The 20590-nt window shown below is 40.3% G+C and overlaps 2 protein-coding genes and 1 pseudogene across 7 annotated transcripts in view; 1 reads left to right on the top strand and 2 right to left on the bottom strand.

Moving 5' to 3' along the window:
- Window positions 1–733: 733 nt before the first annotated feature.
- Window positions 734–5058, bottom strand: LOC111323437 (MICAL-like protein 2). 2 transcript variants are annotated; one of them, XM_022926782.2, is made up of 5 exons: window positions 4685–5058; window positions 3475–3523; window positions 2147–2301; window positions 1984–2022; window positions 734–1091 (listed from the first exon to the last, which is right to left on the bottom strand). In XM_022926782.2, the coding sequence occupies exons 1-5, from the start codon at window positions 4885–4887 to the stop codon at window positions 1067–1069; spliced, it is 471 nt and encodes a 156-aa protein (XP_022782517.1). In that variant the 5' UTR covers window positions 4888–5058; the 3' UTR covers window positions 734–1066. The 2 variants fall into 2 exon arrangements, with proteins under 2 accessions (XP_022782517.1, XP_022782516.1); XM_022926781.2 differs by having other exon boundaries at window positions 2157–2301; window positions 4685–5047.
- A 1800-nt stretch (window positions 5059–6858) lies between these two features.
- Window positions 6859–20590, bottom strand: part of LOC111323498 (uncharacterized) — a 20253-nt gene continuing 6521 nt past the window's right edge. For 2 of the 5 annotated variants that reach the window (XM_088741275.1, XM_088741274.1), the window contains exons 2-7: window positions 13513–13565; window positions 11564–11717; window positions 10712–10895; window positions 10176–10330; window positions 9790–9986; window positions 6859–9182 (exon numbers count right to left, since the gene is read on the bottom strand). In XM_088741275.1, coding sequence (XP_088597401.1) covers window positions 7604–9182; window positions 9790–9986; window positions 10176–10330; window positions 10712–10895; window positions 11564–11605 — 2157 coding nt within the window. In that variant the 5' untranslated portion in view covers window positions 11606–11717; window positions 13513–13565 and the 3' untranslated portion in view covers window positions 6859–7603. Of the gene's footprint in view, window positions 9183–9789; window positions 9987–10175; window positions 10331–10711; window positions 10896–11563; window positions 11718–13512; window positions 13566–13684; window positions 15147–19190; window positions 19347–19570; window positions 19662–20590 lie in introns of all 5 variants that reach the window. The other 3 variants (XM_088741273.1, XM_022926867.2, XM_088741272.1) reach the window with 3 other exon arrangements.
- On the top strand, window positions 17535–18265 carry LOC148718420 (uncharacterized; annotated as a pseudogene).

Here is a 20590-nt window from a genome sequence, read left to right as displayed (position 1 = left end):
TGAAAAAACCTTTTATTAAACAGCAAACTTCTGGCTCTGGAGACCACGTGATCTCGTTTCCAGGTTCTGTCTGAAGGTAATAACCCCAGTTTTGATGATAGAGACTTTTTGAAGGCCTTTGAGCTTTTATTTTTCTCTCAATGACGTAAATATTTACACATTTGGAAATTTAATCAAGCGAATTCCCTTGATTTTACCGACTGTATTTCCTAAAATAGGCGCCCGAGCGCTTGCCTAAAATCTCGGCTGAAGGGGAGGGGGGGGGAGGGAGGGGAGGGGAGATCGCTTATTGGAATGAGGACATTTAATCCATGGGGGTACTTATTTAAAAGTTGGCTCAGCAATAGGACAAAAAAGAAAAGGATAGATAACACATATAAAGGAACTCTTTAAGCACTTGATGATAGAAATAGTTGGAATGGAAAAGAGAATATCTTCCTGTATTGATTCCGCTGTAGTTGAAGCTTAAAATGTTAAATCATCTCAAGTGGTAATGAAGAAGGTTTCTTTGTATCCTTCCAATGTAGGAAAGTGTGGGAGAAGGAAGGGGGGCCTTATTCGGGGGGGGGACGCCTATTTGACTTTTTGGCCTTGGTTCTGGGTGCTTATTCAAGACTGAAAGGGCACATTTTGGAGCATGGGTGCTTATTCGAGGAATGAAGAAAGCGGATACATGTCAAGTTGCACTTCAAAAGGGGAGCCTTGAGTTTTGTTTTGAAAATTGCACTGTTCATTGTGGCAAAATTTGATTATAGTTTATTTTCAAAGTAGTTGAAGAGAATCTCAAAGGTTTAATTGCTCATATGGGCACTGTTGCATTTTATCTTTGATCGATTCGATATTAATCCATCTTACTCGACAGTAATGTCACCGTCATCTTGAAAAATCGCAGGGTCAATGAAATCTCGAAGTTACGACTTGTATCGCTTGTGTATTAATTTCGTTAAAAAAATATCCGTACTATATAGTTTCTTAAGCAGTCACTTCGGTATCTGTACATTGTTCTTCGACTATTTCGCGCTGTCTGAGTTTGAACCGTCGCTTGTACGCTTCGTCGGCCAGAATATCAAATAGATATCGCTTGGGTTTCCCTGTTGAGAAAAAATTTTGTTGAAATCAATCAGAGGCAGATTTTGTTTTAAGGTAAATCCTGTGGGCCTAGTTGCCCTTAACAAGGGCCAGGAGTTTTAAGACTCCCCCCCCCCTTCTCTCATTACCGACCTATCTTGATCACAGTTGCACCAGTTTAATATCCCAATACACCGAATGCAAATATGGCGTCCAATATTTGAATTGCCATTGTTCTGGACTCACTAGCCTCGTCTTCACGTGGAAACACGAAAGGATTATTACATGTGTGAGAGGCTAGTGAGTCCAGAACAATGGCAACTCAAATTGGACGTCATTTTTGCATTCGGTGTATGAAATGATAACAACGTCTGCGCAAATGTGAACGTTGTAATGGGAAGATAGCGTGCTTTCAGGAAGTCAGAACCAAGTTGTGCTCCAGAAGTTATTCACAACCAGAAGCCAGAGTGTACTAGAATGACTATGTTTCTTAATTAAGCGTATAACTTTTTTTGTTAAAACTCAAAACAAAATGGTTAATCAACAGGATTAGGTTCGAAAAGTCTCGAGTTTTCCTTGCTTATCCTTGCGAACGTTTCAACTTCTTTTTCGAACTTCTGCGTGATGGCAGCTGTTTCTTCTGTTTTCCTCTGAAAGACAGCGTGGGAAATTGGGCGTGCGACCGGCCAAAGTTGATCCCCTTGCGCATGCCCGACGTTTGACCGCTGTATCATTCCTGAGTGAAGTGACTTCACTTGCAATGAAATGACCCGACCAGCACACGAGCCTAGAATTCCGAATATCCAGGGTTGAGCGTTTCACTAGTCTCCACGTCTGCCAACTTTTCTAAATGATCTTATTAAACTGTTACACAAAACATGAGGTTTCTTAGTTGTTAGAAAAGTGCATTTTTACCTTTTGCTATCGTATTGTTGTTTGTTTCCGTTGTGTTGTCTGCAAAGTAACGAAAACAAACAAACACGGCGTTATATGTAATTTTGTGAAAAATAACTTCGATTTTGACGAACATCCTATGAAGTATCAATAGGGTACCAAACACAAAGCACTGAAAGCCAACCTTATTGTACCTGAAGGTTTGAAGTTGTTCAGACCAAAAAACAGCGAAGAAAGATATGTCATAATGCTTTGTTCATCCGGAACATCCATAGAAACCAGATCTCTCGCGTCCAACAAAGCTGGGATACCAAGGTGTTCCTCTGCTACCTTAAAAGCCTGGTAACGAAACAAAATTTTCTTCAAGGGTCTATTTCCAAACAAGGTTGAGAAGACTTATAAATTTTAAAGCCGCTTTTTTTTTAAAAGAAAAAAAGCAATACTATTAACTGATCTACAATAGTGGCAGCCCCCAGGAAAAAAAATTTATAACCCATCTCTTGCAGTAATTTTTTTTTTTTTTTCAGTATAGCTATCTCTATCTGATGTAAAAACAAAACTTTCTTCGTCTGAAGAAGGTTTTCCTTCTTGGCATGCCTCGCACTCATTTAACTGACATAATTTCAACCCCATCATTCCCTCGCCTAATCTAAAGAACGCTTCCCACGCTTCAAGAAAATTCTTGGTTTTCACGTGACGTCATCAAAATTATAAGATAAGGAATAATCAATCCTTTTGCGATTTTAGTTTAGATAGTTAAAAGAACAACTGAAGACTTATCTCTTAACAAAATTTCAGTTTTTTGTCTTGTGATAAAGCAAGGTTGAATTTCTAAGCTTTTGCGTGACACGTAAATGGCAGCCGAGAATGTAGTCACGTAGGTTAAAAAAAGTGATTTATCCGCTTAGATTACTAGTCTGAATAGTCCTTGTATGAGAATAAGTACTCATATGGATGTTTATAAGCTTTCATAAGATGGCTACAGACTTTTTATAGCAAAATTCGATGACATATGTTTTTGTTAGCTTCCATGGCGTCTCCATGCCAAGCCTTTCAACTTGAATTTGTGTAAGACATTTCTTCGAATATCTCCCGCACAGACCTGAATCTTTGCGAGACTGTTTGAATCATCATCCTCTTTTATCTCTCTGATTCTTGAGTTAATTTGTTATATGGTTTTGATAATGGTGTGACAGGACGTGCGACAGTGAAAACAAGCAATACTCATTTAGCCACCAGGTATTGCCTTTATCATCAGATGGGTGTGGCCGACCCATCATTGTATTGATAAGGTATCATTCTCATTGCGTATTCCGTGTCATGGTCCTTAGTTGACATCGAGCCAAATTGTTTCTCTTCGTGTCGTTTTGATTAATTTTGTTTTGACCAAATTTTGATAGACAAAACTCCTAACAGTTTTGCTGACAGGTTTTCAGTTTCCATCACAATCAGTAATAAATTGTTTCATATTTTACTGAAGATGGTTTAAAACACAATAAAAATGTAGCTTACCATTTCGTTATTTTTCAACATGTCATCCTTTGATAGATTCTGAAAATCTCTGAAAAAAAAAAAAAATGATCGACGGAACAGCTTGTTGGTGATGACTGAAAGTCGGCAGGGAAGGTTATTATTCGATCGCAACTTGGCGAGAAACCAAACGACTTTTGATAGAATACTTCCACCAAAAGACAAAGGTCACGAACCCAGCTTTCCCGACCCCTATGATCTACTTAGAAATCTCCCTTCCAGTTTTGATCGATTTCCTTATAAACTGGTTTGGAGAATGTTGTGCCGTATCTTTGTCCTCATAATCTGTTTGCTGAATGGGGTAATTCAAGAAAGGATGAAGCGCTGCTATTATGTATTAAAATAGTTAGGAGAATTTACACATTCATCGCTTGAGGAGTTAAAGAGTTAAGTAAAATATGTACTGCTGATCGTGAGAATTCCGGAAATCTTCAGCGAAAAAGCGCATTTTAGCTATCACGAGTTTTCGATTTGACCTTTTTCAATTTTCAGTTTCGGCTTTTCCGACGATACTATGTTCTGAAACATTCTGAAACCCAAATCTTCCTGATATCTGTAATTGAAGGCGAGACCTGAACGCGTTCGGATCGCGTTCGGCTATCTCCAGTTTGTTTTCTATATCGGCAGGTCAAAATTCTCCGACGCTCAAGGATATGTTAATAAAACAAATTTTTCATCACTTGTCTTGTTTTGATTGCGTCTGAAGTATGAGTGTTCAGACGCAAACAATCATCATTGTTTTTGCAGTATCTTAGATCAACTGTAGACATAAACAGTACTTAAGAAAAATATATTTTCGGCCTAGCACTATTTTCCAATATTGTCAGAAACAGAACGAGTTTGCACTTTACAAAAAATATCTTGTAAAATTTAGCCTATGATGATTTCGTTACATGCAGATCTATGAGATTTGAAACATTTGCAATCTAGAACTGGTATTTAATTAAACTACATTTTTAGATACCTAAGATTAAACGGGAAATTATACTTTACTGTTTCGAAATTTTTATTTCTTGCAAATGTGTAGCAAGTGCTCGTTTCAAGCGCAATACGTTTATGCTACAAAACTAGCCGAAACCGAGAGTCAAGACCTGTCTCATTCAAAACATGCGATTTAATCTGCAGAAACTCAGGGAAGCCGAGAATCAGTCTTTTCTATGTTAATTTAAAGTGAGTAAATGTGTGCTCTTACATGAGGTCCGGCTTGTAGCGGTGTATTATAGCACAAAAAGCCAATCCATCCCGCCATGAGGTGGTCATGTTAGACACACGAACGTTCTTATATCCCACTGTTTGTCGCTTACACCATTCGAGTAACGCTTCTTTCCCATGCAATGTACCAGCTGCGAGATTTTTTTGTTGTTTGGACATTTTTTTTAACCCAGCGAAGAACATTTAAAATATTTCTCGTTCAAAGAATTCACATTTGAGTAGCTAAGGTTTATCTCTTCCTACGGCGGAAACTCTGGCTCATCAGCGTAGAAAGAGAGATTTGTTTTTCAGTTTCGTCGTTTGTCGACCTCACGTTTGCAAATGACGTTGTCATAATAAACGCGCCAGCAATGAACTACTTCCGAAATACTCGTGACCAGAATGAATATAAACATTGATGAAATCGGTTATTGATGCACTTATGAATTAAAATGCAAGTTTAAAAAACTGTAAAAATAATATTGCACTCGGAGTTAAAAAAAAAATTATCAAACGTAACTAGAAGAATGTGCTAGCAGATGAGTAAACCTTGCTGCAATCGTGGTACAAAATGTTTGATTTTTACAATAAAAGGAAGGACTTTAGGAGAAAAAAAAGTGATGCTCAAGGGGCTTATTTTGAGCTTATTAGCTTAAAGATAATTTTCTCTCGCGGTTTTTTCCGGGTAAAAATCCATTATTTTTCTATAACACAAACGCTTTTTAAAGCAACTGGAATGCAAAAGTTTACAATGAATTTCATAATTCTCCAGTGAAACATCTGCAACAAGCCCGTAAGTGATTCAATGACAAGAAAACTAATGACATGCCGCAAAAATTCTCACTGAAATCATGATTAGTTTTCACCACAAAGAAGCCGCCGTCGACGGAAAGGATTGAAAATTTGAAATACGTGTCAAGCGTTGTAATCGATTCAACAGCGAAATAAATTTTTTGCAAATACAACCACTTTACATGTGGAAAAAGGTAGCTGTTGACAATCAATGAATGCGATTCGCATTCTAATGCTGTTTTCAAGTAGCTTTAGTTATATGCGTGTGAAAGCTAAGTGTCAAAGGAAACTTCATCACTACTAATGAATTATGATTAATTTTTTTTCTTTAATTTCTGGCCTACATCTCGTTTTTAACCCTTAGCATACCGCGAAAAAAAATATCAGGAGCGCTTTTGTTTTATACCGTGAATCCATCATAAAAACGTCAGTGTGTATTTGAAAAAGGTCGTAAACTTTTAAAATAAATGCAGAGAGACTAGCATTACGGCGCCTTCAGATTAATTTTTCTGTAAAAGATTTTTTAATCAAAACGTTTTTATAGCCAATCAAACAGCAGTCGACCACACGCATTGCAATTATGTGGCTTTTTCATATTCTCCATCTTTCATACATTAATGCGCAAAATTTTCCATATTCCATATACCTGGACAAAATTCAGGGGAACTGGGACCACCACGCGAGAACGAGGCTTACGGATGAACTTCGCGGAGAAAATAAAGTGAATAGAAATCTCTTCATTTGAACTGCTGTCTGGGCGAACTAAAAAACTCATGAAATAAAGGAAAAGCCAAAATAAAAACAAACCAGAGCACGAAAGAAATTTTTCTCAGTCTTTTAGCCTTCCAATAAAGTTCGTCTGGAAGCCCCGATGCGTCACATCCAAACTAGTTTTAACTTTTGATTCACGTTCAAATATCTAAAGAGTATGGACTAGAGAAACATCACAAATTGAGCGAGGGTTATTGCTCAATAAATACTTCATATTGAATTGATGCAGGGCATCTGGGGCCCAAATTATACAGCAATATTTCCATGACTCTACTCTGTCGTATTTGCTGACCCTCTTTTCTACCCAGGATCTCGATTACATCGCTTCTTTAAATCCTTCCCTTCCCACTCCCCCTTAGAACGGTGGCTTTTCCAGAAAAGGTAAACGAACTGTGATTTCCATCCAAGTAACCAAGTTCGCGTGAGGTCCTAACTTAGCCAGGTTATATTTTCTCAACTCTTCTGGGTCTGGTTTTTCGACGCTGAGTAAGAGACTGTTAAGCTTGCGAATACTAAGGAAATATAAAATTCTAGATTAACCTTATTGGAAACCTCTTTCAATGGACAAGTTACATATGGCAATACGCCAGTATACATAGAACTGTACATGACTCTTTTTTTTTAGTTTATTCCTACTTTTTAGTTTAAAAACGAATGTTAAAAATTCATAGACATTATTTCATAATAAACAGTAAAACATTTGCGACTACTTGCCAAGTTATTAGAATGTGAAATACACAGGTTTGTTTTGCATACGTGTCTTATATTACGTCTCTAGATTTTTGCGGCAGTTTTATATATATATATATATTTAACATAAAGAAGTAAGGTAAACACATGAAAACTAACCTACTAGTGGTTATTCAGTTTTCATCATTTTCAACTGCTATTATCATTATTATTACTAATATACTCTCGTTAATAATATTATTAACAACGTGATTATTATATATAGGAATGATTGAAATACTTAATTGACAAAAAGTTTAGGTCATATATCTCGGTTTAAAGTGAATATAATGGATGCTTTTGTAGTTCAGTCGATTGCCTGTAGAAAATGTATGAGCTAAACCTACTCTGTATCGAGCTCGAAGTTAATTGCTTAGGCAGTATCTACACTCAACGTAACTCTTATTTTGACAAAACCCTAAATTAAGGCCTTAGTCTGTATCTTTTAATACTTGCACTGGTATCAATGCTCGATCCAGATTCTTTACCTCCTCAGCCAGCGTTGACCGAGGCGGGCCTGGATCTGGACCCTCCTGTCCTTTTGTTGTTTTTGTTAAGCGGTTAGGGTATCGTTGACCGGTCCAATAATATTACTCAGGACCCCTTATCGGTTCTCAAGGTTGTCATCTCAGTGGAGAATGGTCATTTCAGATCTGAGGATGTGCCAGCAGTAATGCCACTCCTTCGGCCGTGATACCACAAGCGTCCATTGGGTTATTTCGAGTCCTTGAGCATCTAACATCATCTTGTCGGCATTTGTCTGTAAGCCCGTCTCTGATCTGCTTTCTCCGATGACGTCTGATCTGCTGTTGCGCCGAAAGCTTAGTTTCTTTCCGATATCTTTGAAAGTGAAGGATGAGCTCCGCTTTAGTTCGTTGGACATTTTCTTCGAAATCGTCAACTCCTCTGGTTGGCTGTTTTCGCTTTTAAGATTTTCCGTTTTTTCCTGAGTAGAGTGCTCAGAGCAATTTTTGGGTTTTTCTTTAGGAATCTCTTCCGAGTTGTGCGTTTTAATATCGTTAGTATTCAACCCTTTTTTCGGAAACCTTTTTCCCTTCGTAATGCTGCTTACATCACCACATTGATCTTCATCGCCGTTGTGTCCATTCAATATTTGATCGGCCTCCGTACGGGAATTTTCGGATACATTCGTTGGTAGATTTTCTTTCTTGGCTAAATGATTCGTGGCCGTCCTAACTTCTTTAGTCACACCAAGCAAGTCGTCGGCTTGGTCGCCGTCTTGTTGAGTTTCATCTTTGTTCAAACTGTTCCTCTCTTGGAAATTCTTGCTTCTGGTATTTTTTGTTGTATCCAACGAATTTCTTTCGTCTCCTATGATATCGTCTGTTGCTATTACTGCATCAGTGGCTGGATCAATTGTGTCTGCTCCCTGCTGCAAGTCAGTTGTTCCTTCATTAGCGGCAATGTAGATGCTCTGAGCAGAAATGTCGGTAGATCCCAATTTTTCGAGCTTTTCTGCAGGTCCTTTGCCTCGTTCTTCGCTGGACTCCAACTGCGCGGCAGTCTGACGCGCGGCGATCTCTAGATGTTTGATGGACGCCATCACTGCTTCGAAAAGCCGTTGCTCGGCCAACCGGTTGCTGCGGATACCCTTGGCCTTGGCCTCATCCTGAGACGGATCGAAGGCAGAGTCCGTGGCTGCCATTATTTCTGTACTGGCAGAAGATGCACTTTGCGGTCCATTCTCGACAATGTCCTCCTTTGTTTCCTCGCCGTCATTTTTACTGTTTGCGATGCCATCGACAGCACTTTGTTCATCCACTTTGTCTTTATTTGCTGGCGTATCTTTCGTTTCTGTGTCTTCATTTTTCTCCTCCTTTGTTGCCTTTTCTGCGTCATCCGTCTCAGACTTCCTTCCACTCGCTCTCCTCCATTTACCAAAGCTGGAGTTCACATCACCACTCATGGCTTCCCTTCCTTTTAGAAACCGTAGCACCTGATTAACTTGCTTGGTTTGCGCAGCCACGACTGCCTTGTACCCGAGACTGAGCCGAACTCCCCCGATGAACTTCGCCTTTTTACCGACTGACTTATGACTATCAGCGATGCATATCTCGAGCGCTCTTCGCTTTACGTCATGATAATTGACGCCGACGATTAGGAACTGTTCGTTCCAAAGAGGATCTTTGCCTTTTCGTGCTTTTGTTCTGCACTTGGTTGATTTCTTGACATCGCGCAGAAGGTAACTGTTAAAACCAACACAAGCGAAAATTATTAGGGACCTGCAGGAGCCGGCAGGAGCATATCAACGCGTTGATATGCTTCTGGGACTGGCCATTGTGTATTGCAAAAAAAAAAAGGGGGGGGGTTGCAGGACTTTGGTTGGGTGCCAATAAAATTTACCTGATCCCCCTAAGGCTCTGTAGTGTTATAATGATTCCCCCTCATCGGCAGTCAGTTTGGTCACTAAAACTGATAAAACGTTCGAGGGGTTTTTATTACAGCCCCAATTTCTTCGAAGAAAAACCTGTACTTCCGCCTTTGCAATACCTCCGTCAAGTTGAGCAGCAAGGCCGATTTTATCTGTTTAAGTTGATGGCGCGAGTATATCCCAGCCTCAATGGTGCAATTCAGTTTTATATCTCGCGTCAATCAAAACTGTCGAGTAAGGTGAAGATTATTTATCACTTATTTCAAGAAAGGAAGATGTGCAAAAGAGTCTACATTCTACCGATATGTGCCAAGTTCATGGGTGAGTGTGCATTTTGACGAATAATTGTTGCCCGTGCAGCGATTCAACGTGGATTAAAACGCTACCCAGGGTCGTGGAAAGAGTCCATAACCATATCTTACCACTTGGAGAATGTTTCTTGAACGTCTTTTTTTCCTGACGGCAAATCCATTCCTCGGAGGAGATGAACATGGAGAAATCCCTGACCAGTGTTTGTTGTATTCTGCTTATAATGACGCGAATCTACTTCGATCTCTTGAGAGCTGCTGTATAACAGTCCGACAAGAATTCTGGGTTTCCCCAAGGACTCCAGTGGTTGCTAGAGGAAAGAAACGATGAGATTTGAAGAGCCATTTCTTTGTTAGTTAGTCCCGAGAATTCGGTATTACATCCAAATATGCACAAGGTCCTCTGGGATCGCTTACAAAGAGTAAACCTAGCCTGGCCCCTCATAACGGCTGAGTGACCTAACTAATTGATTTCAGTGAGAAATCCGGCCAACACTTACCTTAAGAATAACTTTTAAGTCTAGTGGGTATCCCATTCCCCTCAGGATGCTCTGTGGAAATAGCCGAATGACCTGGCCGGCCTCTCCGACGAAATGAATGGTCAGTGTTAACTCCGTTGAATTCTGCAGCTCGGTGAATGTGACGTAATCACTACCTGAAATAATTTACTAACATGAGCAACAAAAATAACAAAAAACAGCTACATTAAAGAAAAAATATCGTAAAATTTCATATAAACCAAGAAAAGAAACTGAGTTTGGTCGAAATTAGCCAGTGTACAGCCGCTCCTCCTGCTGAAACAATCGGGAAGGATCGTCTGCGATTTGCTGTTGATGATCATGTTCTGAATTAATTGAACTCAAAAAGTGAACAGTGGACAGGATCGCCAGAAGTAGATCGCGCACACACTTACTCAACGACAATGTACCGCTCACGTAACAACAGCACGTGAGCAAGTCCCGGCACGTGACGAAGTCTCCATTTGCAGCCTCGCACACTAAATCTAAAGCATTATCGTGCGTAGCTCATTGCTTACCTATCGGATATCGAACTCGTTTCTCTCCCGGATGACCTGTCAGTGTAACTACAATCTCTCCTCCATAATCTTCTAGGCATGACAAACGCAAAGTGACCTCATCCACCTGGAGTCCGCAGCAGCCGAAGTCGATGCGCCATTTGATGTAACCTGTATTGGACCCAGGTAAACTCTCCAAATACACCTGGCGCGACAGAAGAAAGGAACATTCCAGCTATGGCATCCAAAAATAATCGAATTGATTTTTTTAAATCTAATTTCGGTCTGTCGTTATGTTTTTTTTTTTTTTACTCCGCTGCAAAAAAAATCGAAGTCTTATTTCTATCTAATGTACTGAATGAGCTCAGCAAAAGTACTAAACAACGATGGTAACGTTTTTTCGAAAGTAAGAATTCTTAAGAGCGTTCTTTTCGAAGAAAACACGCTTCTGTTTCCGTCTAGAAACTATGAAAATTCACCTCGGGGAAATAGAAACACCTCCGCCAACGCCCGACTTCCCTCCCAGTCCCCCCTTTTCTGCGTCTGTTTAAGAGGACCTAGGGGCATAGCCTGTGGGGGGTGGGAGGTCGGGGTGCTAGTGACCTCACCTTTGTGACCTGACTTTTAAAACTCCAGAACTCAGAAACCTTATTATTCGGGGGGGGGGAGAAAAAGGCAAATATGAAGAGTACTCTTATATAAATAAATTCAGTAACACGCACCTTGAATATAGACATGAGAGCAGTTTAGGTGCCCATTATGGTGTGAAACAGTTTGTTCCCCCCTCCACCTTCTAGATGCCTCGGCTAAGCCCCTTAACACCTATATCGTCGGGTAAACAATTGAAAATAAGGTCCAGCAGAGCTAACTGACCTGTCCAATTTCTTCGTTGACTGTTCGGCGTACGGAGTCCATTGAATACAGCACTTTGTCCCATCCTGAGATGACCCCCTGTGCGGATGGGTCTATGGCATCAGACCAGTCCCTATAGTAACTGTTACATGTGGTGCTGTAACGGAGCCTGAATCTGGCGGGAAAATAACGAATTGTAATTAGATTTATATTAATGAATGTGTGAATGATGGACGAATGGATGAATGGATAGATAGACGAATAGATGGATGGAAGGATGGATGGATGGATGGACGAATGGATGGATGGATTGATGGATTGATGGATGGATGGATGGATGGACGAATGGATGGATGGATTGATGGATTGATGGATGGATGGATGGATGGATGGATGGAAGGATGGATGGAAGGATGGATGGAAGGATGGATGGATGGATGAATGGATGGATGGATGGATGGATGAATGGATGGATGGACGAATGGATAGATGGAAGGATGGATGGATGGATGGATGGATGGATGGAAGGATGGAAGGATGGATGGATGGATGGATGGATGGAAGGATGGATGGAGGATGGATGGATGGAAGGATGGATGGATGGATGGATGGATGGATGGAAGGATGGAAGGATGGATGGAAGATGGATGGATGGAAGGATGGATGGAAGGATGGATGGAGGATGGATGGATGGATGGATGGATGGATGGAAGGATGGATGGATGGATGGACGAATAGATGGATGGAAGGATTGATGGATGGATGGATGGATAGATGGACGAATGGATGGATGGAAGGATAGATGGATGGATGGACGGATGGACGAATGGATGGATGGAAGGATGGATGGATGGATGGATTTACGAAAAAATAAGAGAATAAATAATGAGCGAAGTAAGGAGTGGATGAAAAAAAGGAGGATGGTATGAACGGGTAAAATGGAAAAGGCGCATGTATGAATAGATAGATGGATGACTAAAATAAGAAATGAATGAATGATTAACCGATCATAGCCCTTAGCTATGAATCATTATAATGCCCCAGCTGTAAAGAACTGTCAATGTCAAAGGTAACTGAAAACACTTAAGAAATATAGTACAAGTATTTATATTCTCTCGAAAAAAAAAACATCAACCCCGTACGACTCATTTGTTTCTCAATATGCGGGGGAATTACTCAAAAATTAGATATATCATGCTATGCGGGTAAAGGCTCGTCATGCCTATCGGTTGACCACTGATATTACAGGACTTTCTTCTGGATAATTACAAAAATGTTTTCAAAATTATATCCGACACAATTTTACACTAGCAATTTTTATCTATTTTGTGAACAAAATCAGAAAATATCTTCTTAAATGTTTCATTTTGCCTCTCAGGTTCCCATGGTTTCATGTTTTTTCAGCCGTTTAAATCGCAACTCTTATTGATTAATGTAACTTTATGTGGCTTGAAGATTTATGCATGGAAAAAGCCTCTTGTCCTTTTTGCTTTTGATAAATACGCTTGTCAGACATCGAATGGCAAAATTTTTTTTCATAGAAAACGGGAATTGAACTAGAAGCGACGAATTTTTCGCAAATTAATCTTGAAAGTGAAATTTTTGTTTAGATTATTGCATATCATTTCAATCTTTCATTCGTTGGAGGGGCAAATTAGCTAGACCTATTTCTTCTTTTCATGTTCTTTCCCACGTCACGGCGGGTGAGAATTCACAAATACAAACGTAGAGAAGAAAACACGATTGCAGTCCTTTCAGGTTTAGTGTACGAAGTAATAATTTCCTGTTGCGCTTTACAAGTGGACAATTTGCATTTGAAATAAAGTTAATTCTATCTCATTTTCCATTGCCGATCTCGACTCATCTTTGGCAGGAGTGAGGCATTGAGACATCGTTTCTAAAGAAAAATCATAATCAAGAAGATCTTTTTCACTGAATCAAAGGAAAAAGCAAATGGTAAAGTTACGCACCTTGACTCAATGACTTCCTCTTTGTTTGGTGTGAACGTGTAACTGGAACGTTGCTAAAAAACAAATAAATTGGTAAACCTTCTAAGTTTAACATTAAAATGCTCTTTAAAACGACAGTTTTGTCACTTGTTATTTCAAAGAAATCAGTTTCATGCGGAATAAAACATCTTACCATAGAAATCATACTTTCTACGACAAATGACTCCGTTTTTTCCAAAGAGCTTTACATTACTCCTCAGTCAGTTATTATACAACACTGTTTCCAATGGTTTTAGCCTCGAGTGTTCCTCGTTTAATGGCTTAGCGCCAACATGAAAAGTGCAACTTGAAATGTAAATATATACGTATAAAAAAATCGACAAAGCTTGCAGTATTTCGGGCCACAAGAACATCTAAAAACTACTCCGTACTTCAGAATAAATTAGATTCCTAATAAATTCTTGATGTACGTCTTCCAGCCCTAATTTTTTAAAAATGATTTATAATTCGATGCACATATGAAAGCTTTCATTGAAAAAGGTCTATTCAATATGGAAATTATTTCCGGGCCTTACATCCCGGCAAAATAATAGCTGGTTCATTTACACTTAGCATCATAGAAGATTGATTTTAACCTAAAATATTTATATTTTACTTTTGAGAAAACCATTTCAAAATAGGATTAACACGTCTCGAGAACTTCAGGACATTTTACGAAATGAGTTTTGTTTCCTAATCTCATGATCGTGTTAGATAATGACTAAAATGTTTTTCTCTATGGTTACACTGCATTTTAATTGGGGAAACTTAAATGGCTTTGAAACCTTTTTCGCATAGTTTATGTCTCGATATCGGCGACAACTGTGAGGTGCATAAAGCGCAAGGGAAAAATAATTGTCGAGAAGTTGCTCTCTTTTAAAGTAAAGGATATTTTCTCAATATTGCCCTGCGAGATGCTATGTACTTGCGACATTACTGCGCCATACAGGTGCCTAAGGCATTTTATTCTCGTTGAGGTTTCAATGCCACGTTAATATTTCTTAAAGGAAAACTAAAACAAACAGTTGTGAAGCTTTTGTTACTTGCGATAAAAGCGGAAGGAGTAGAAGCCAGAAATAAAAAATGAAATGGAGCGTTTTTAGTGTTGAATGCTTGCTTTTATCTTTGCGACAAAAAATTAAGAATCCTCAAATGCAACCCAGGACTCTGCATTCATTTTGGCGAATAATCAAACCTGTTAAATGTTTGTCTGGAAGTAAAGAAGAATAAATTCTCTCGCAAAAATGATGAACGAGAGAATAGTAAAAACCAGTTTTAGAATCCTGTTTATCTTATACAATCTATTGACACCAAGGGTCCAAAGTCCGAAGTCCATCTACATAAATGTTTGGACATGACACGCAAAATAAGGCAACTCCTCAAAATGCCTCGAAAAATGTTGAAAAAATACCACGAACAACGGAAACAAAACTATGCACGAAATACTCATAATAAAAATAAAAAGGAAACATAATTTCAAAGATTTAATTTCCAATAAAATTCGACACTGAGAAAGGAAAATATACTAAAAACTAATCAATTATGTGCAGAAAGAAACGTTCTCTTCCGGGGTCATGGCGATCAGTGGCGAAAGAGATATACTTTTCGACATCGTCCTGTGGAAGTAAACATACGATAACAACAAAATTGCGAAAATAGCTCATTTTCAAATCACCTAATGCAGAAACGCTCCGACGAAGGGCTAACACTCGAAATGTCAGTTTTGAAATTCTTTACGGCGGCCTATTTACATTATTACTGAACACAGACGGGCGACGAGGAAAGGTGATGTCAGCAATCACATTGCTGAACACCATCGACTTACCAACCACAACATTGACTGGGACTCTGCGCAATGCCTAACCTACAGCACTGACTATTTTCAACGACTGACTCTGGAAAGCTGGTTTACTAACTTAAAACAGACTCCCCTAAACAGATGTCAACAACTACCCGCCCCATACAAACGACTCATTCACGACATAAACATCACAAACGACCGAAAAAGAACAACCTAGCCTTACCGACAGACCGAAACAGACCAATCACGAACGACTTACGTCACTTGAGTCTTACAGCCAATAACATCACGGCAAAACCAACCGATCATTTCACACGAACTGGAATAAGAACATTCTACTGACAACAATCACTCACTTGACTCTGATGATGACTTCCGCACAGGTTGTCGAAACGTCAGTCACTGCCACCGACAACAGTCCTTCTCAGGACTACACTCACCCGAACGATCAGACTACACCTTCACATGTTACCCCCGGGTTCAAACCATTTACTGCATTACATTATTAACTCAGTTGATCAAACCAAAAATTACCTTGACATACTCCCCCACCGACGCAGCACCACAATTTCTTTAGAAACTTACCCCCTTTAATGAAGAAACGATTTACCATGTAATAAAAGTCCTTTCAACTGAGAATTTGCTACAAATTTATGTGATAGTACAGAGAAAACACTTCTTCTAGTTGAACCTTAACGGGTCTGAATCGTGTGTTTTGAATGTTTGAGAGCATAATGAGTTCTAACACAACGAATATATGAAATTCATATATCGGAACTGCGGTTATAGAAACGTATTTGTGCGCGATCCTCGCAGTAAAGAGCACTATTTAAGCAATAGTGAAAATCAGACCTGAAAACATTCAGGCCTGTACGGGACTCGAACCACCGACCTCTGCGATACTAGTGCAGCGCTCTACCAATTGAGCTAACAAGCCAACTGGGAGCAGGTCATCAAGTTGATTCGACATAATTCTATAACCGCAGTTCAGAAATATGAATTTGATATATTCGTTGAGTTTGATTTATTATCTTACGGGTTTATGTCGAATTAACTTGATGACCTGCTCCCAGTTGGCTTGTTAGCTCAATTGGTAGAGCGCTGGACTAGTATCGCAGAGGTCAGTGGTTCGAATCCCACACAGGCCTGAATTTTTTCAGGTCTGATTTTCACTATCGCTTAAAGGCCAACATTATGACAAAAGCGTAATGTGATTTTGTCTCGAGGCCCGTCATATATAGAGTTAAGTGTTTGGGTGTGCCTTTGCATGGCGCAAGGAGCGTTGTCAATCACAGATCTTAAGCCAATCAGATGAGGTCAGATCAAATAGCACCAAGGTTATAGTCAAGGTCAGTTTCTCTCCTGGTCCTTCTCGCCTTCATTTCCATCGTGTTAACATCCGAACACAGATTTTCGGTATTGTAGAAGAATTTGGTGATGATATTGGTCCGTGACCTGGTATTAACCTCTTTGCGACACAACATAATGTTTTGAGCTAGGCATATTCAAGGTGTTCACAATACTCCCGCCGATCACATTTCCCGGTTTCAGGTCGACAATTTCAAGGAACTGTGTCCGGGAGTGGACGACTTTCCCACAAGAGTGCCCGAGAGCCTTCTGCCGGAGAGTTGGTCACTAATTTGAGGGCTCTACTTGAGGCTTCACTATCGTCCGCTGACTCGGAAAATGTATCAGAGGGCGTGGGCAGTCTTTAGCGATTTTTACAGCCATTATTTCAATTCAGCTTCCCCTTCGCTCCCCTTGACTTGCGCTTCCTTGGCCCTTTTCATTTCCTATTTAAACACGCTCCCGCCTCCCCGTTAGCTCAATGGATAGAGCGCTGGACTGATGTACGGGAGGTCGAGGGTTCGAGCCACGGCCGGACCAACACCCAAAGTCTTAAAATAATTGAGAAGAATATGCTGCCTTTCTATAACATCAAGAAATGGTTTAGTAGTCTTCTCGGATGGGGACGAATAAATGGAGGTCCCGTCTCCTGCAGGGTTAGGGGTAGGAGACATTAATTTCTCACGCACGAGATTACTGTGTGATGGATGTCCTCCCTTAGGGTGGGATGGATGGGTTGTTGTCTTGCGTTTCATATATGAGCCTCTGGCTCGGGCAATATGGGTAAGCATGCCCCACGTTAAGACATTAAACTTTGATTACTATTACTTACTATGCACGGAAATTGGCACCCGCAACCGTAACTTCTTATCTCTCCGCTATTAGTTAGGTACACAAAGTAGCCGGTGTACACGATCCTACCAAAACATTCGTCATTCAAAAACTTTCGAGGGCTATTAGTCGCTCGAAGTCGGCCGATATTCGGCTGCCCATTACATGATCTGTTCTCCATCAACTGGTTCGCTCCTTGCACCCTACCAACTCTTCGGCCTCTCAGCGCACTACTTTTTCCACCATGTTTTTATTAGCCTTTTACGGGTTATCCGCGTCGGAGAGCTAGCGACCAAACGCCGTAATTGTTCTAGTAGCGTTGTTCAGTACTGCAACGTCAGCTTTCTTACGAGTTCAGCTGACATCTGCAGGGTCAAGATCACACTCACTCGCTTTAAACATAACACAGACAATCGGCCCTACGATATCATTATAGCACGCGAAGATTCTCTTCCATTCTGTCTGGTCAAATCTCTCCTCGAGTATTGTCGGTTGCGAGGCAATCAGCCCGGGCCACTTTTCTGTTCACCTGATGGGAGCCTTATTACTATTACCCATTTTAATTCTGAGTTACGTCGTTGTTTAACCTTTTGTGGACTCGACCCTTCTCGATATAAAAATCATAGTTTCCGCATAGGGGCCGCTTGTCTTGCCGCTGAGAATGGTCTCTCCGACACTCAAATCCAGGCTCTTGGTCGCTGGAGGTCCGACGCTTTCAAGTTCTACATCAGGTCGGGCACTTTACATGCCAACTAATTACCTATTTGGGGATGAACGGGTCATGGCGTAGTTCAGACATGGGCTGCTACGCTTTTCCAGTTCTTACCTGCGGTGCATTCGCCTTAGCGTTGTTTATCAATTGTACGGCTGTCAGTTCCTAGTATGCTATTTCGCGTCCGCCTCTTCCTTTAAGAATAATTTGTCCTTTCACGCTCGAAAAGCTGACATTTGTTACTAGATTGCATCCGGGATCAATCCAGTCAAGCATTGGGCTGTCGGTTCATTTTCGGCTTTCATTGTTGACTGACTGCTTAACGACTATAGACATTTTATTCGGTAACGTTGTCTGTACTTTTTCCTCCATCTGGATAATGATATGCTTTCCAGACTGCTTTAATCGTTAGTACGTTGTTCGGGCTGTGCCCGCCTCCGCTTATATCATTTACATAGCTTTATCGTTTCCAGGTTGAACGTAACGTTGGTCAGTCATGGGCTCGCATCGTTACCGTTCTATTAGGTTTGTTCTATTAGGTTTGTTCTATTAGGTTTGTTCTATTAGGTTTGTTCTATTAGGTTTGTTCTATTAGGTTTGTTCTATTAGGTTTGTAACCAGTGATCTCCAAGCTCTGCGGTCGTCTTGGTGGGGTTGCCACATTCTTGAGGCGGTGGCCGATATTTAACCCCACCTTTGCTAAAGAGATTGCGTGATGTTTATTATATCAATGTTCTTGATGTCGGGTGAAATAAAAGCGTCACTATTGTGGCCAATAGAGTGATCCCACATTAGCAGTTATTATTTTTATCTCTCGTCAATCTCGTCAGCAAACTAGCGTGACGTCACGCAGAGCTTCGGTCCCGTTTTAGTAGAGACACGCGGGTTTCGTGATAAAATAGTGCTCTTTACTGCGAGGATCTTGCACAAATATATAATGAGTTCTGAAAAGAGTTTTAAAATACTCACCACAGATGGGGCCAGTGCTTTAGAGCGAACAAGAGAAGACACCTGCTTCCACCTTGACATCATGGTTGAAACAATACTCCTTTAAGAGAGTTACAACCGGCGACAACAGTAGAAGAATGTGTTCCCAACCAGGACAGTAAAGAGGTTTTTTATCACCTTCACATCGTGTGAGAGAGAAGGGAAGAGAGGAAACATGAATAAGATAGAGAAAGAAGAGATGGGGAATATCTACGGAGCTAAACGTTCGAATAGTCACAATTGGGATAACTAGGGGCAACGATAAAAGACGCAATTTTCTGTTGTATGCTTGAACAAATTCGCTCACAATATTGCAAAGGCACAAAAAATATTGATTGAAGCGACAATGAGTGTTGCCGTACCTCTCTGGATGAGATGACAGTCCCTTCCTGCCCAGTTTATCGTCAAGTTCCCTGATAATTTACCGAGAGCTTTTTTTTTTTTTATATACTCCTGAATGAGGAAAGACGTGCATGTTAAGAGTTTCAGTGTCTTGCCCAAGAACACAGCACAATGACTCGAACCCAGGCCTTCCTATCCTGAGTCTAAGAACACATTTTATTAAGCTGACGTGGTCAGTAATAAAGAAAGGATTACTGATGATCATATTGGTTGATCAAACACCTTCCCTCTTGGGTTAGCTGTCAAGCAAGCGAAAGTACAAAAAATCTCCCATCATGGGTTGAGGTCAGGAAAGTGTCAAAGCTCCTTTCTCCTCCCCGTAACCTGCATAGTTTATCTTCTCTCAAGATTTCCCGTCATGCAATACTACAAAGGACACCTGAAGGCTGGCGTCGGTGTAATAAGATTTAACAAAAATGGCAGGAAGCTACAAAAGCGGAAACTAGGGGCCTATGCCAAAGATGGAACACGAACTCAGAGCTGGCCAAAGACAAGCTCGTAAAAGACCTTAAAGACGTGCGCTTGTCGTGTTAACAAAGAGCCAATGGGATTAATGAAGAATCCATTGCAAGATTTGAGATGAGACTTTAGCAGCGTCACAATATTTACGAAAATATCGAAAATATACGAATGCACACACAGCCATTAGATTGAAGTTGCACTTTAGTGGCGAATACAAGATAACATATAAATTTCGCACACAGGTACTCATTAGACCAGAAAACGAGGATTCGAAGCACGTACACGTGTAATAAGTTGCCATTAAACTGAAGTTACACTTAGTGGTGAATACATGAATACTAAACCAAACGCCTTTTCGCGCAAATCTCCGTGCGGTCAGTTTGAAAATAATATAAGTTTTGTGGTAAGACAAAAGACCTTTTTAAAAGGAATTAAATGGGGATTAAGGTCTTTTTTGGATTGCAAGAACATTCCAAACAAAGCGTTTTAAACGCAATTTACGAGAAAAACATGATTGC

The sequence above is a fragment of the Stylophora pistillata genome, chromosome 12, assembly GCF_964205215.1.
Source record: "Stylophora pistillata chromosome 12, jaStyPist1.2, whole genome shotgun sequence".
NCBI classification, from domain to species: domain Eukaryota; kingdom Metazoa; phylum Cnidaria; class Anthozoa; order Scleractinia; family Pocilloporidae; genus Stylophora; species Stylophora pistillata.
The sequence above is the reverse complement of the archived record's forward strand: the minus strand, read 5'-3'. Positions and strand labels throughout refer to the sequence as shown.

Coding starts and splice junctions, on each gene's coding strand:
- LOC111323437 (XM_022926781.2), bottom strand. CDS start 4,887: ATGTTCTTCGCTGGGTTAAAAAAAATGTCCAAACAACAAAAAAATCTC. Junction 2,302..3,474: donor TGTTGAAAAATAACGAAATG/GTAAGCTACATT, acceptor TTTCGTTACCAG/GCTTTTAAGGTAGCAGAGGA. Junction 1,092..1,983: donor CAACAATACGATAGCAAAAG/GTAAAAATGCAC, acceptor TTTTCTCAACAG/GGAAACCCAAGCGATATCTA.